The 15,117-nt window shown below is 34.5% G+C and overlaps 1 protein-coding gene across 1 annotated transcript in view; it reads right to left on the bottom strand.

Annotated features, from left to right (window-relative positions):
* spg (dedicator of cytokinesis spg) overlaps positions 1-15,117 on the bottom strand; it is a 657,455-nt gene that overhangs the window by 21,428 nt on the left and 620,910 nt on the right. Inside the window, exons 24-28 of the mRNA XM_069848787.1 lie at positions 13,856-14,090; positions 6,728-6,890; positions 5,226-5,468; positions 3,276-3,470; positions 2,594-2,735 (exon numbers count right to left, since the gene is read on the bottom strand). Coding sequence (XP_069704888.1) covers positions 2,594-2,735; positions 3,276-3,470; positions 5,226-5,468; positions 6,728-6,890; positions 13,856-14,090 — 978 coding nt within the window. The remainder of the gene's footprint in view (positions 1-2,593; positions 2,736-3,275; positions 3,471-5,225; positions 5,469-6,727; positions 6,891-13,855; positions 14,091-15,117) is intronic.

Raw genomic sequence — 15,117 nt, 5'->3', positions numbered from 1 at the left:
CACAATCGTACCACCTAGAAAGAACAAATCAAATTAAATTGAACCATTCTTTCACAGAATTTGTACCAGTATAAATTCAAATATTTCAAAAGCAATGTCTACATTAGCAATAATGAGAAGAGGATTTCCCCTTCCCAGTATTGCTCACTTGAGATGTTAGCAGTGGTGGCTCCTGCATATTTCTTAAGAGGAGGAAAGAAGTGAACAGTGCAAAATGACACATTCTTGAGACAAACATGCTACAAATTAGCCTACATGCATACATGTAAGACCAGATAGTGTTAGGGTTGGCCTTCCCTTTTGTATAGCAATAATCTGTTTCACAACCTCGCAGCATTTTTCACGCACACTACAGCATCACACGTGTTGGAAGAGACCAACTACTAACACGTAACCGGAGCTGTTTTACGGAAATGGGAATGAGAAATAATCTGTTAGGAAAGCGAGAACACTGCCCCCACCCACGTGATCTGTGTTGCCACATGTACAATTTACAAGTTCAGTATCACATGCTTTTGAAGAATGTCGGTTCTTGTAAAGTCATACTACCATTATTGTTCAAAGCTGCCGGTGGCCGATTAATTTTTTATGTTAAAAATAATGTAGTTTGGAGTACCTTCAATTTCAAATATATTTGTACAAAACTGAAAACTTGGCTGTTGTCCTGTCTAGTAGACAATGAATGGAAGTGGATTTCAGAGGCCAAAAAGACCTGCGATACTAACTTAGAACTAGCCTACTTCCTCTTTGTTTTATATAAATCAACTTCAACTTTCAGATATCCTCGAAAGTTTCAAATCATGAATAGTAGCTTATATAAAGTGCAATGAATAATATATTTTGATTTATAATTAAAAAAAAAAAGTTTATATGGTGTCTTTCATAGCTTTGCGCTAAAACTGTTTTTATTGTGTCTCCACCTAGATGTGTTATAGTCTGGTTGAATGCAGCATCATTAGATGGCAGCGGTAGCGAGCTTTGCTGCACAACCAGCCAGTTTCTATTTCCCGCCCATGCGCTGATTCAGAGGAGGATCTCCTCCCTCTCCGTTCATTTACTTGCTTTAAAACTCTGCTTCTTCCTCTGGCAGCTAGCATGCTGTTGTCTATGTATGTTAACTGCAGTAAAGGAGGAATGGATTGACTTTCCTCCACACAAACAATCTCGCATCTTCTAGTAGCACATGAGTGCGCATCGTTTAAAATCGATCAACCGAGGTTTTCTTATAGCTATGAACTTAAAAATGATCGAATCTTCCTCGAATTTCAAGGCATATATTTCATTTGGTATTTACTTTCAAAAGGAGAAAAATGTGAGGAGGACATTCCTCCCTTCCCTCCCCCAAGGAGCCGCCACTGGATGTTATAGTATATTTCTTTCATCCCTGTAGAGCTTAGTAAGGCTGACCATCATTCTTTGCTCTGCTCTGATCTGATAGCTTGCCATTGAAAGGGGGTTATTACAAATGGTGCAGAGTTGTAAATCTTTAATGTTTATTCTATGAAGATGTGCTACTAAATAATCGTGATGTAGATTTAGTCTAAACTAGCTATACTTCCTTTCTTGACTTTTTAATGTTCTTTCAAATTGCCTTCTATGTTTTTACATCGTTTATTACCTGTTATATTTTTCTGTTCTAATCTAATCTTTCATTTCGGCCCCTCTCGAAAGTGCTCTCATGTTATAATATGAGACCTGTGTACCTCTTTGTTGTAGGGATACTCCTTTTGTTGCCAATTTAGTCTATGCAATCATTCCATAATAGATTTATGAGATGGTATCCATTTGTTGTTAACTTCTTCATTATGTTTCTAATTTATATTATTTGTCTTTTTTTTTTTTTTTTTTTGGAACTCTGATGTTATTGCTATGATTTTTCAGCTTAGAATATCTCAATAATAGAAGATTTTCAACGATATTTATTTCTAATAGTCAGATTATTTAACGTAATTCAACAGCTTTTATTTCAGCATAAAAGATATTAATATTTATTACCAGTGGCATGTAATATGTAAACAGTTTGGGATAACGCTATTCTTATTTCTTGTCTGTTCTTCGTTTTAGAGTAACTGTGATTCTCGAAATCTGATGTTTATTGTCTCTAGAATGATCTGTTTGAGATGTTCTTTTGAAGTTTATCCATTAGGCTACTACTCTTTTAGTAAAGTCTCATGAGATGGGATTTAGATTGAACATTGAGAGATACAATACAAACACAAGCCAACAATTGTAACAACCTCAATGAATAGAATTCCTTTTCCTTTTTGCAGGTAGTTATTGCCTCCAGAAAGTATTTTCTTTCTCAGGAAAGGAAAAATTCCAATCGGAATCTCTTCTAATCAGTAAACCAACATTAACAACCTAGAAAAATCATATGACCAATTTTCTATACTCACAAAAGGCTAAGAATTAGGGTGGTTGGAAATCTTTGTAAATGTACTGGGAGCACCTCGCCAGATGTCTAATCCTCCTGAAGGAAATCATTTACGAAAAATATTGGAGTACAAGAGGATAAATGCTTCATTGCAAAGTGTTCGGCATTAGAAAACTACAACACTAAGTCTTAATGTTAAATAATAATGCAGAAGGATACATTGCCCCTCTGAGTTGATGATGGTATCATCTGGAGGTGTATTTTTCATGAGAATTTGTGCAGAAGGGAACTCCGTCTGAAGACGCTGAGTGAAGGCTCCAATACGTTCATATTCCAGGCCACGGTAGACAAACAGCTTGTTCTGTGAATAATTACATTGTAAGTTTTCACTGTTAGCCCATGTTATAAGATAGTGGGGAAATACAGTCCCAGTCACTACATTACTGCATCATATGCAAAAGAAAATAACAATAAAAGAAATAATTGTTGAAACATTATAAGTATAACATAAATTAATCTCCGCATTACTTTTCCATTCTTTGAATTCAATAGCCATATAATTTACACTTGAAATAGGTGATTAATTAGAAGCATTACTATAAACAAATCCTGAGTCTGAGCACTCAATAATTTTATTCCACTTGTACCTGATATCAAAACTTTTGAGTAAAGATGTCATAATCCTTTGCACATTAACAGAATATGACTGCTTTGGCAGCCAACCCACATAAAATAGGAATTTAGAATAACCAAAATGCATTCTTGTTATGACGACTTCGTCATGGATAGAAAACGCCTCTACATCTGCAGAACTTTAAATAATAGTAAATCAAATAATGATTACACTGGAAAGCAAGAAGTCGAATGGAGTTTAAAGACATATAACGCAAATAAAACTCACCCTGACAAAGAGGGGAAAGCTCAACCCATAAAATCCAACTCTGAAGTATTCTGGTTCAGGCCTCAACTGAGTCAAAATGTTGTCAAAGAACTTAGCCTGTGTCCTGAGTATTTGGCTCAACTTTGCATAATCAAAAAGTCGTCGCTCATACAACTCGGCCAGCTCCTTGCAGAGAGGAATGCCCTTCTCCCAGCACTGCAATCATATAACAAGTATGAAGATGGAATCAGGTAGAGATAAAAGGATACAGAATAGAATCAAGTTGGAAGGACATAATGAATGCTATATTAAAAACAAGAATAAGCAATCAAACTTCAACACAAGCTTCAATCCATGTGATTTACAGAACAAATGAAAATAAAAGTTATTTATTAACAATGGCTTTGTACTTCTTAAACAGCTCTTAAATGGAATGATTCTTTATTGCCATATTCTTATTTTATTTGGTTTTTGAAATTTCAATTATATCATATTGTTTCTGGATGGTAGATAATCAAATATGATAAAACATAAGAGGTAAAGCAGAGCATTGGTTGTAATGCTAATTTACTTTTTTTTCTCTTCTTTTGTGACAATAATTTTGTGTGTTATAAATTGCACTTATATATAGCAATGATTAGCATTCATATAATAATGATTCTGAAGTACTGAGGTACCATCTTTCTGATATCAGTGAATGGATAAACTGTTTAATGAGTTAAAAGTATGGACAACCTTTATTCCTGCAGTGGTTGAGTGGTCAGAGCTTCAACCTGTCACGCAAACAGTCTGGTTTTGAGTCACAGTCAGGGCTAGGATTTTCCATTGAAGAATCCTTAGTGACACTTGTGGCGGGCGATCGCAGTTGAAGTTTTTGGGGTTCTCCTATTTTTTTAAATCACGAACACATTCATTCATTTAACAAAAACACTAGAAAAGGGGTCCAGCTGTAGCTCAGTACGGATTCTATAGGCCCTACTGTAAAAAGCAGACTGTGAAAATAACGTTGATCTGACAGAACTCTTCTTGTGATTAATAATGACCCTTACTCCAAAATTTCATAAAATTAAATGGAAAGTTATCCTTAAATCCAAGACTAGCTTCTGCCTCTTAATAAGATATCTATCTGTAGTACCAAATATATCATTGAGCTGATAATGAAACAATGAGATGATAGTCATTGAAGATTAAAACGCCCCAACAAGCAACAAACGCACACAATTGATCTTCACTACTGAATAATAAAATTTATATATCATTTTTTTTTCTTGTACGGAGGAGAGATCCAAAGGTTTGCACTGCAGCCTGAGGCTTATTGTGCTTACCACTCCTATTCTGTGCTGTGAATGATTGGATAGCCGAAGTACAAGTACAGCAAGCTGCACCATGATCTTAATTCGGGCTATGGTGTGGATGATGATGATGATGATGATGATGGTGGTGGTGGTGGTGGTGGTGGTGGTGGTAGTGGTGGTGATGATGATGATGATGATGATGATGATGATGATGATGACATGTGAATTAATGATGGCAAAATGAGTCTGAGATCCAACGCTGAATGTTATCCAGTAATTCTGCTTAAATTGGTTAAGATAAAACCCGTAAAAAAACCCAACAAGGTAACTTGTCCCAAGTACCACATGCGCTAACCGTTACTCCACAGTGGGTGGACCATGTATCATATTAATAACCTTATAGTGACACTGCAGGTTCCTCTGAAAGGCCGGGATTTGATCCTGGGCAGATGCTGTGAAATGTGTGGTAAACAAAATAATTGTGGGGAAAGCTTAATCCAAGCAATCCTCTCTGAATAGCCTTTATAGGTAAAAATTAATTCACTTTATTCATAGATTTCTGCCAGGGGCAGGTTCTTTTACAACAAAGTCAGCATTCGAGTATTAAATAAAGAAATGCAATTTAAGCAAGAAATTGCAGGGTTGGGTAACTATTTAAAAGGATAATAACACTCACCTTTCCACTATCGAAGTACTTGATTATCTGATGGTAGAGCTGTTCTTTTCGTTGCCACTCCTGCTGGCCGGGGTAGTGTGGGTCAGACACTAGAGTTCGAGCTGACCAACTCAACTGGTCTGCATATAACTTCATTGTGAAGCCTGCCTCTGTGTAGTTCTCAGCAGGTAGGTGAAGATCGTGTAGCTTATAGATGTAACGCAGGTACATTTCCTTGCGGTTAATTTCATTCTTGTAGAAATTCTGGAAGTGCACCCACATTGCAATAAACGGATCGAATTTATAGAAGAGAATGGAAAAGATTTCGCCATCTTTTATCACAATGTTATATAATATGTTGACGTTTATCTTTCCTTCATTTTTCGTGTTTTAGAAGTGAACTCATTACTCAATCTTTTTCATCTATACATTATGCTAAAAAATAGTTCCGGTTCTATATAAGCATGCAAAACTAGTCATCAAAAGATAAAGTAAAAATAAAACTGATAAACTGATATATTTTAACAGAAACCAGATGAGAGTAATGACAAAACTTATCACAAAACATATCGTCAAGAAGAATTTATACAATATGTATTATTTGCACTGTTATAGGATCATTACAGAGAATTAAGTCTTCCATTGAAAGCATTTCATAGCTTAACTTCAGATGATAATATGTTCCTCGACATTCCTGGCATCAGCAAAGTGAGAATTTTGGAATAGCCTAGTTGGAATAAACAACAACAACAAGAACAGTAAGTCAACAGGCTACAGTGAACCCAGAGCAAGGAGGCAAACAGGTATTTGTTGTGGGAAGAAGAAAAAGAAAAAAATATTACTGGTCTTAATCAAGTTAAGTATGACTTTACGTTAATTTCACTTTTGCTCGCAATTGTAGGGTGTATTTTAAAACAGATTGTGTGTTTATTGTTTTTAACCATTTATTCTTGTGTACTGCCCTTCTGTTCTCTCTTGTTTCATGTCTCTGGAGACTCTACTGGAAGAGAAGCAGCATCAAGACTCAGAAGAAAGAAAATCAATTGCCTGCTAGTGTGTGATTACAAAATAATTAATGAATCTCTTAAAATAAACTAAGCATCTTATTTACAAGTGACTATTCTAGTGTGTTATGCATTAATGACTGAATTAGTAGTATTAGTAGTACGTTATTTGCTAAGTGACTAACTACATTATATTCTAAGTAACTAGTAACCTATTTAATAAGCAAGTGACATGTTACCATAGATTGAGATGATTGTAAAATCATTGTATCATTGTTCGATTAATGTACACTCACGATGCCATGAATAATTGTATTCCAACATCCACCCACCCATTAAAGTTCATAAGATTTTCCTTGCACTAATCTTTACTCAATTCGTCAGATGCAAATTTTTTACAATAAATGTTTAATAGGGACTGCCAAAATGCTTGAGAAAATAAGTGCAATTTACGTAATACCGTTTATTACTTTCTATTTCACATTTTCATCAGTTCATAAATGCATGTTTCATACGTACCAGCAAGTTGACAGTGCAGGACATTCGTTTGTCTCGGTTTTCATCACCCTGAATGACACTGCGATAGTCAAGAAGCCTCTCTAACAGCCGCGTAACAGAACTGATAAATGCAGCACCACTTTCTTTCCAGGCTGGATCTTCTGACTGCACACGGTCCAACAGCCTGTAAGCACAGATTTCATTTGTATTGTCTCATTCGAATCTAAAATAGAATCAACTGTTTATATTTTAAATTCTAATTTAACATAAAATAGTACCGGTAGTGAATTCCATAAATTACTTTAATTGCATTGTATGTTAAATCTATTCATACTGCACAATTATAATTAAATTAATGTCAAAACCACATTATCTATCAGCAAACTGTCACTATTCGTTACCTAGGTTACCTGCTCAACATTCATCAACAATAATATTACAGCATAGTTCAATCAAATCATACAAAAATAAACAGTAACAATATCCTGTAGCCTATATACACGTAGGTTTCTATTCCTTAGCGAACTTTCAATAAAAATAAATGGTTCAAATCAGTAATTTTTTTTTAACTTTATGATTTTTTTAAGAGGTACCCACATAAGCTGCATTAAACACCAATGCAGTCCCACTATATTTTTCACTGCTTATGATTCATGGAGTCCCTCAGTGTAAAATTCTCCAGAGGTAAAATAGTCCCTCAATCGAATCTCCGGGTAGGGACTGCACTGAGAGATGCCAAGAATCGTACTAAAGTAGTTATTTGGAACACCAAAAGTTACATCATCCTGTCAATCAGAGCCAAGTTTAATATTGAAAAGAACCATATAAAGAGACAAAGAGGCAAATATAATACCAAAAGGATTGAAGTATGGTGTCAGTCCAATTAAATTTATTTTATGAAAAATAAATAGTATAAAAATGGAAATAATACATCTGTTAACATTGACATACAGATACATTGTGACTGTCTCAATATGTAGGCCTAAACTGTTATTTAAATGGAGTGAATTTCTTACTCAACAGACCTACAACTATAGTAAGAATAAAATGAAAATATAACATTTTTTTACTGTCAATGTATTAGCCTACATTTTAAAGTAAGTATCTGAAAACTGTATATCACACATAATAAATTAATTATGAGTTGCTACAGACGAATTTTATGGTTTCTATGAACATTTTAAGTATAAAATACAATAAAAATAAAAACTACTCCAAAATTAACATTTCATATTAATGTTTAGGTCTACTTAATATAATTGAAAGTTACTTTTTGCCATGTCTTGTCCTTCTTTTCTTAACTTGTGTTACCAGTATTTATTGTGTGTTTGTTAGTGTACCAATATCTTTTCACTGCACCATGGAAAAATTTTATTTATACAACTTATAAGTGGTTTTTGTGGTTCATTTTTCTAATTCTAGATTCTTTGATTATTTTTTCCATTTGATTTGTTATTACTCCTACACTGAAAAAAAAAAACTATTTGTTCAGACTGAAAAAACCTTTTAAATAAGGCAAAAAGAAACTAATAAAATTAATTTAATGTATAATCTTATATTGAACATCACATTAGAAATCTATGGGTACGAGAAGAATTATTATAGGTTTAAGAAATACAATTAAATTGTGCCATATAACTAGTGTTACTGAAACATTTCATTAACAGAAACCGGCCATTAGACATGTAATTTCATAACATAACAAATTCCATACCGATACTTTCAATCAACTAAAATGTACAATATGCGGCAAAACAAACGACTCTGAAATGTTGTTTAATTGCGTTGGTACAGTATGTGTTCAAAATGTGTATCATCATGTGCCACACATTGTTCATAATGTTTCTGAAGATTATTCAACATGTTGATGGACAAAGGTTGCTGTACAGACACAAAAAATGACGTTATCTTCTCGCATAACTCAGGAATATTTGTAGGTGGTTCATCTGTGGGTCTATGACTTTCATATTCCATCGGCAAGTCTATCGTGCTATCAAAGTGGAATGTGTTATATGGCAGTAAACATTTTTAATAGCCTCCCTATGGATATAAAAATCAAACTTAAAACATAAGAGTATTTAGGACCAAATTAAAGAATTTACCTAATTTTTCACGCCTTCTGTTCTGTAGGTGAATTCATGACATTCAGTAGCGTTTCATGAATATTTCTGTCTTGCATTAAGTATTGATACTAAAACTTTGTGTTGTACTAGTAGACTATATTGCAAAACTCTTCTGTATATATTTCAACTACATTGTGACTATAATTAAGACTTTATAGTACTATTAAGATTTTTTTTCCTCGTTTGGCATGTTTCATATTCTAGCTCTGAAGAGATGTACGAATACCAAGGAATGTAAATAAATACAATACAAAAATTGCCCTATATGTAAGCATCTGGGGTCATGAGATCCGGGGAGCAGGAAGAGTACAGAAATGGAGATCCACAAGAAATTAGGCAATCTCCAAAGTGTCGTTGCAGAAGGGTAAGTGACTCCCTACATTGTGGGCTGTAGCTCCATCTTGTTGCATCCATTTTCGTTGGAGGGGTAAGTTTTTGGCGAGACAAAACGGCGCAAATACCGCACGAATGAGGTATAATGAGGTCTCTGTAGAGTATTTGGTTTACTGTTTTTGGATTCTATGCGGCATCCTCGACGAAATAAGAGCCAAAAATATTCCATGACCAGACACAGCACATCAAATCGTAACCTGCACACTGTGCAGTGATTTCAGGCCGTTCAAACCCTAAAAACGAGTTGTTTGTCGGTTGATGTAGACAGCAAGGTGAATATGGCTTTCATCTGAAAACCATATGTTGCAGAAGAAATATGGATTCCAATACGTCATGGACAACACTCGGCTATAATACTGTAACCGGACTTGCTCATTCCTTTATGTTAGATGCTGAGCAACTTGAATGCGGTATGCAAATCCACACAGCTCTTTAAACATCTGCTGAACAGATCTATTGCTCAAACTAAGTTTCAGCAATGTTCGTTGTAAACTACGCTTTGGGAGACTGTAAGACCTGTTGGAGAAGTCGTTTATGATTTTCATTGTGGTGACGGTTCTGTTGTCCTCTTTCATTGACATAAGACTGATTCCATATGACAGAACTTGTCAATGACAGCTAACATCGTTCTGTTATTTGGTGCCTCCTTATTAAATTGTTCCTCATATTGTCCTTTAAATGAAGCAAACCTGGCCCATTCTGATGTCCCACTCTGTATGACTGAAAATAATGTTCCCTGATAAACACCTTTTCCTCTGTTGTGAGAACCATAATTGTAGAAATCAACACAACACTGAATTCACAATATGTCAAACTATTATATACAATAAATACATACTTAATTGCTAGGGAAACATGGATAGCAGATGAGCAATAATTTCAGTGTCATTTATTTTGCCACATACTGTACTATGGTTGCAATACATTCTCAAGCATGCATTCTGAACTGCAGCAAAATAAGTAAAATACATAAGTAAGAATAAATATTCAATGCAAACAGTATCATGCTACCCAAAGTACTTAAGAGAGATTCCGTTTACTTAAAATGGTATTAAGTTAACAAGAAGAATGAGAAATCACAGAAAAAGATTCCCAATATTGTTATATTCGGCATACAAGTTTACTATCATATTTGCATAAAATTATTTCAAATTTCAACCAAACTTGCAAACTATATTAAAGAAGGCAATTTCAACTAGCATCATAAGCAGATCACCATGTACTGTCAGCAAGATTTGGCAATATTGACTTTTTCCACCAGGAATCAATCCTGACTGGCCTACTCTAGCAGAATTGAATTTTGGCAAATACAATAACAGTTTGATACATTTTGCTCAGATCTCTTTTGTCCAGGAATAGTAAGCCTATTACATGCTTTACATCTGCGACACAGGTATTCTCATTTTACTTCCCTTTCGAAGGAAGCCATGTTAAGGTTTCCTCTTGTCTTTGGTCTGATCTCAACTTTTAAACCTCGGATCAAATGGAGAGCATGGAAACCAACATGTAACTCCATAAATTAAAAGTATATATAGAAACTTGATTACGATTTCAAATCTATCTTGTATATTTTATGCTTTTCGAATGAATTGGCTGTGACAGAAGGTACTGCTGGAAGTGTCGGATTAGCTTAACATTCAAACCATTCTTACTGACTGAAAAGAAGAATCAATCATGAGCACATATCTGACAAATCTGACAACCCAGTTAACAATACTAATGCAGAAGTTAAAAAGATGGAAATTTGCGTTAATTTCAGTTGGCTTTCAAACTCAAGACTCTCAAATACAACATCAGAATCCTGCCTCTAAACTATTCTGACAGTTTAAGACACAAATGGCCAAATAGTGGTTCAGGAGCCACAATTTGCTTAACATCCTTGAACGTCACTCACTGTAGCCTCTCCCAATATACTTCTCCCTACTCCAACATGTCTTTATTCTGTCCATAAATCTCATAAGACGCAGTGGTAGATTAAAATACAAGCAATGTCACTTTCAAAACCATCCACGTTTTACAAACACAAATTCCATGGACAGTGGGAAGAAGAATAATTTTGTGTGATGGATGGGCAAATTTTAGATGTATTGTCTACATTTCATCAGCAATTGAAAGCCCAATGTACCTCTTTTTTAATGAGCAAAACACCGTTACTGCTTCTTAGACTCTACAACTTCAATTGCTGAACGTTTTGGCCTTCTCTACAATATTACGCCATTCTTTCCTAGCTTGTATCCTCCTGAGTCCTGAGAGTATAGTATACTACACCATACTTCATACATGATTATGATGTATAGTATAATACTGTATACCTGCATTTGTACCCAAACTGTAACCTGCAGAACTTTTTCAGAATTTTTCCTCATGTCAGTAACTTTTTTTTTTGAAGTGTAGAATTATACTGAACTTTAAAAATAAAACAACAAATGTCTCAGGACTCAGGAGAGTACACATACTCTCCAATTTTTAATCTTCATTTCTTTCAGATCATTTATTATATCATCCTCCCATCTGATTTTTAGTCTTCTCTGTGTACTGCTACCCTGTTTAAAATCGATATGGTCCATTTGGTGAGAAGTTTCCAGATGACTACAGAACAGTTCAACTGTAGGAATGGCCAAGTGCTAAAATCCTTTCAATTACATCTGTGCTACTGACGTGACGATTTGTTATTGCCTGTTGCATTAGATCTAGCCAGAAGAAGCTGCTGGTTCAAGAGGTATCTCACTACATATTTCGTCTGTGTCACCTACCTACACAAGCTCTTAATTCGTTCAAAACTACCTCTACTTCTCACTCTCCCCAAGGTTTGTGGCAAAAGCCCGTGATTAACATTAGATGACGTAAGTTTGGTGTTGCCAGCCAACAGTGACTTTATGGAGTGCTCGGAGTGCTCTTGCTTCTGCAAATTTTTGTAAATGATGCTGCCTACGTGTCTGTTGGGTGACATGTTATGGCAACAGACTGAGGAGGAATATATGTTTTTCATTGACAATAATTGACAAAAACAGAGGATGTATAGGAGTAGAGAGAAGTATTTCCCTCTGTCCAACCACCACAATTAAAACTAACTCTAGCTGTAGTATATAAACAATTATTATTTATTTGCTTTGTTGCGTATAACCCAATTTTTAAGAGGCATATTGGTCCGAAAAGTTAGCATATAAATGAAATAAGTATAATAATCCTTCAATAACTATCTTATTAACCTAAGAATAATACAAAAGTTACATTAGGTCATTACACAATCAAACGTGACAAGCACTTTCGCCAATTAATGGCATCTTCAGGTCTAGTAGCATATAGTGATACTATGAGCATAAAGACATAAGTAGAATGGCAAAATAATAAGATCGATAAATTCATGACATGAAAGTGGAAAAGATGAATTAAAAACATTATTACATGAATAACTGTACAATCACAAAGTAATGGAATAATAATCACTTAAAAGCGTAGTGGTTGTAGTGATTAATCATCATATAGAGTCCAATAAAATGCAAAAACTATACATAAATGGAAGACTAGAAGAATATGTGTGCAGCATGGTTGCATGAAAATAACATCGTTAAAACGGGTAAAATATTGCAGCAGTCATCACGACGCAAAATATGGGTAGCATATTAAGAATAAAATTAAACCCGTGGAAAGAACCGATACTTCATGGCCAGTTGCGTGAAGCATGGGTTCTTTCCACGTGATGACTGCTGCAATATTTTACCCATTTTAACTATGTTATTTTCATGCATCCATGCTTCACACATGATCTTCTAGTCTTCTATTTAATGTATGGTTTTTGCATTTAAATATTTGGACTCTATATGATTATTAATCACTACAACCACTATGCTTTTAAGTGATTATTATTCCATTACTTTGTGATTGCACAGTTATTCACGTAATACTGTTTTTAATTAATCTTTTTCACTTTCACATCATGAATTTACCGTATCTTATTATTTTGCCATTCTACTTATGACTTTATCCTCATAGTATCACTATATGCTCCTAGACCTGAAGATGCCATTAATTGGCGAAAGTGCTTGTCACGTTTGATTGTGTAATAACCTAATGTAACTTTTGTATTGTTCTTAGGTTAATAAGACAGTTATTGAAGGATTATTATACTTATTTCATTTATTTTGTGTATGACCCAGTTAATTCTCCTCCATCTCAATGTTCACTACCAGTGTTAAAATGCTTCTTATAGTAAAAATATAAATTTTTTTTGTTTCCAAATTACGACTATTTGTTACCGTGTGGCTATTGCTACTATACTAAACAAAGTTCTTCCTACTGCTGTCACTAAGTAACTTAAATACTGGTTGGTATAAGTCTGTGTAGCTTCATTACTGTTAAAATGATCTGACACAAGCTAAGAAAATGGAAATCACAACACAACAAGTAAAACTTCTGTTACACTACCATAAAATATAAAAAAGAAGAGTTAGTATATTTGCTGTTACGAGAGAGTATTTCACTGATAAAAACTGATTACTCACACTGCACTTAAATGTTCCCTGGTTTGCAAAAGAAAAAAGCAATATCATAATTAAATTTATATAAATATCCATATTGAAAACAAAACAGTAAATAACAGCACGAAAATGAAGGATCTGAAACTGGCTCTTACATTGTGTTGAATAGCTGCCTGTATTCGTCATCCCCCTTGTTCTCGCTGATCAAGATGTCCAGTTTGTCAATGAGCTCCGATTCCACTTGCTTGAAGTTTCCGTGGTACTTCTGTTCGCACTCCATCATATCAAAGAATATGTGAAGTGTAGCTTTACGCAGTTCTGACTCAGGTACCAATGTAACTTCCAAAAATGGACCCACCATTGACGGGATGAAATGTATCTTGTGCTCACCTGTGTTGACACAATACAACAGCAGATGTTATGAAACACAGCGAAAACAAAATAAATTTAAACAGTTTGCTAAACATGACGTAACAATTTGCAAATCATAACAGTATGTATTCTAAAACAAAATAATGTATTTAGTTTGCAGACTGAGTTGGTTAGGCAGGGATGTCAAAGAGCCTTTATTAGGTGCTCATACTACAAGCAATACAAATCCAACAAGGTTCACTTTTCAGCAAGATAAAGTACAATCATCACTCTTAAGGAAATGTTGTGTGGGTTCTTGAGAGCACATAGTGCAGGCGTTTTGACCAAATACCTTACTATAATAATACTGGACAGCTAGCAGTTCTGCACGCGAACAGCGCACGTGCTGCTACTTATGCGGCAGGGTGTGCTGAAACCCGCGAAGCAAGCTGTAATCTACTATAATGTAGATTGTTGCTGGGCTAGTAATAATTTTATTAATTAGTGCTGTGTTAAAATGTCAGGGTGTGTATATGCTGTTTATAACTGTTACAATTACAGCATTACAAACTGCTCCAAATCGTACTTTCGATTTCTGAGGGATCATTAAACGTGAGTCAACAACATTCTTTAGTAGGCCTAATGCCTTCGTCTCTGTGTTGATATAACAATAAAAATTAGCTTTTTTATTTAGGTGTAATAAATGAATAGAAGTTAAAATGGATTGAAAATTTTAATGTTTTATCAAATTAAGTTTTATTGTTGTCCACATGCCTTTACTAATTATTACAAGCATCAGATTACTACCAATTTTATCTTTGCAGTTGTCAGCAATGGATATATAAAGTGTTATTGTAAATTCAGTCGTAATGTCAGAATTAATTTTGTCTCACTATAAAGCAAATAAAAAATATGTAACAATTAATTACGGAAAGGAATACGAAGTATGCAATATTTATCATAATATGCAGCTTTGACATAAAATAATAATGTTACATTAAATAATATTCAACATTTCGTAAGTGTCTCATATATTATTCCACATTAGTACCTCACGTTTTAAACA

This window comes from Periplaneta americana, chromosome 15 (assembly GCF_040183065.1).
Source record: "Periplaneta americana isolate PAMFEO1 chromosome 15, P.americana_PAMFEO1_priV1, whole genome shotgun sequence".
NCBI classification, from domain to species: domain Eukaryota; kingdom Metazoa; phylum Arthropoda; class Insecta; order Blattodea; family Blattidae; genus Periplaneta; species Periplaneta americana.
Note: the sequence above shows the minus strand (reverse complement) of the source record. Positions and strands in the feature narration are given on the sequence as shown.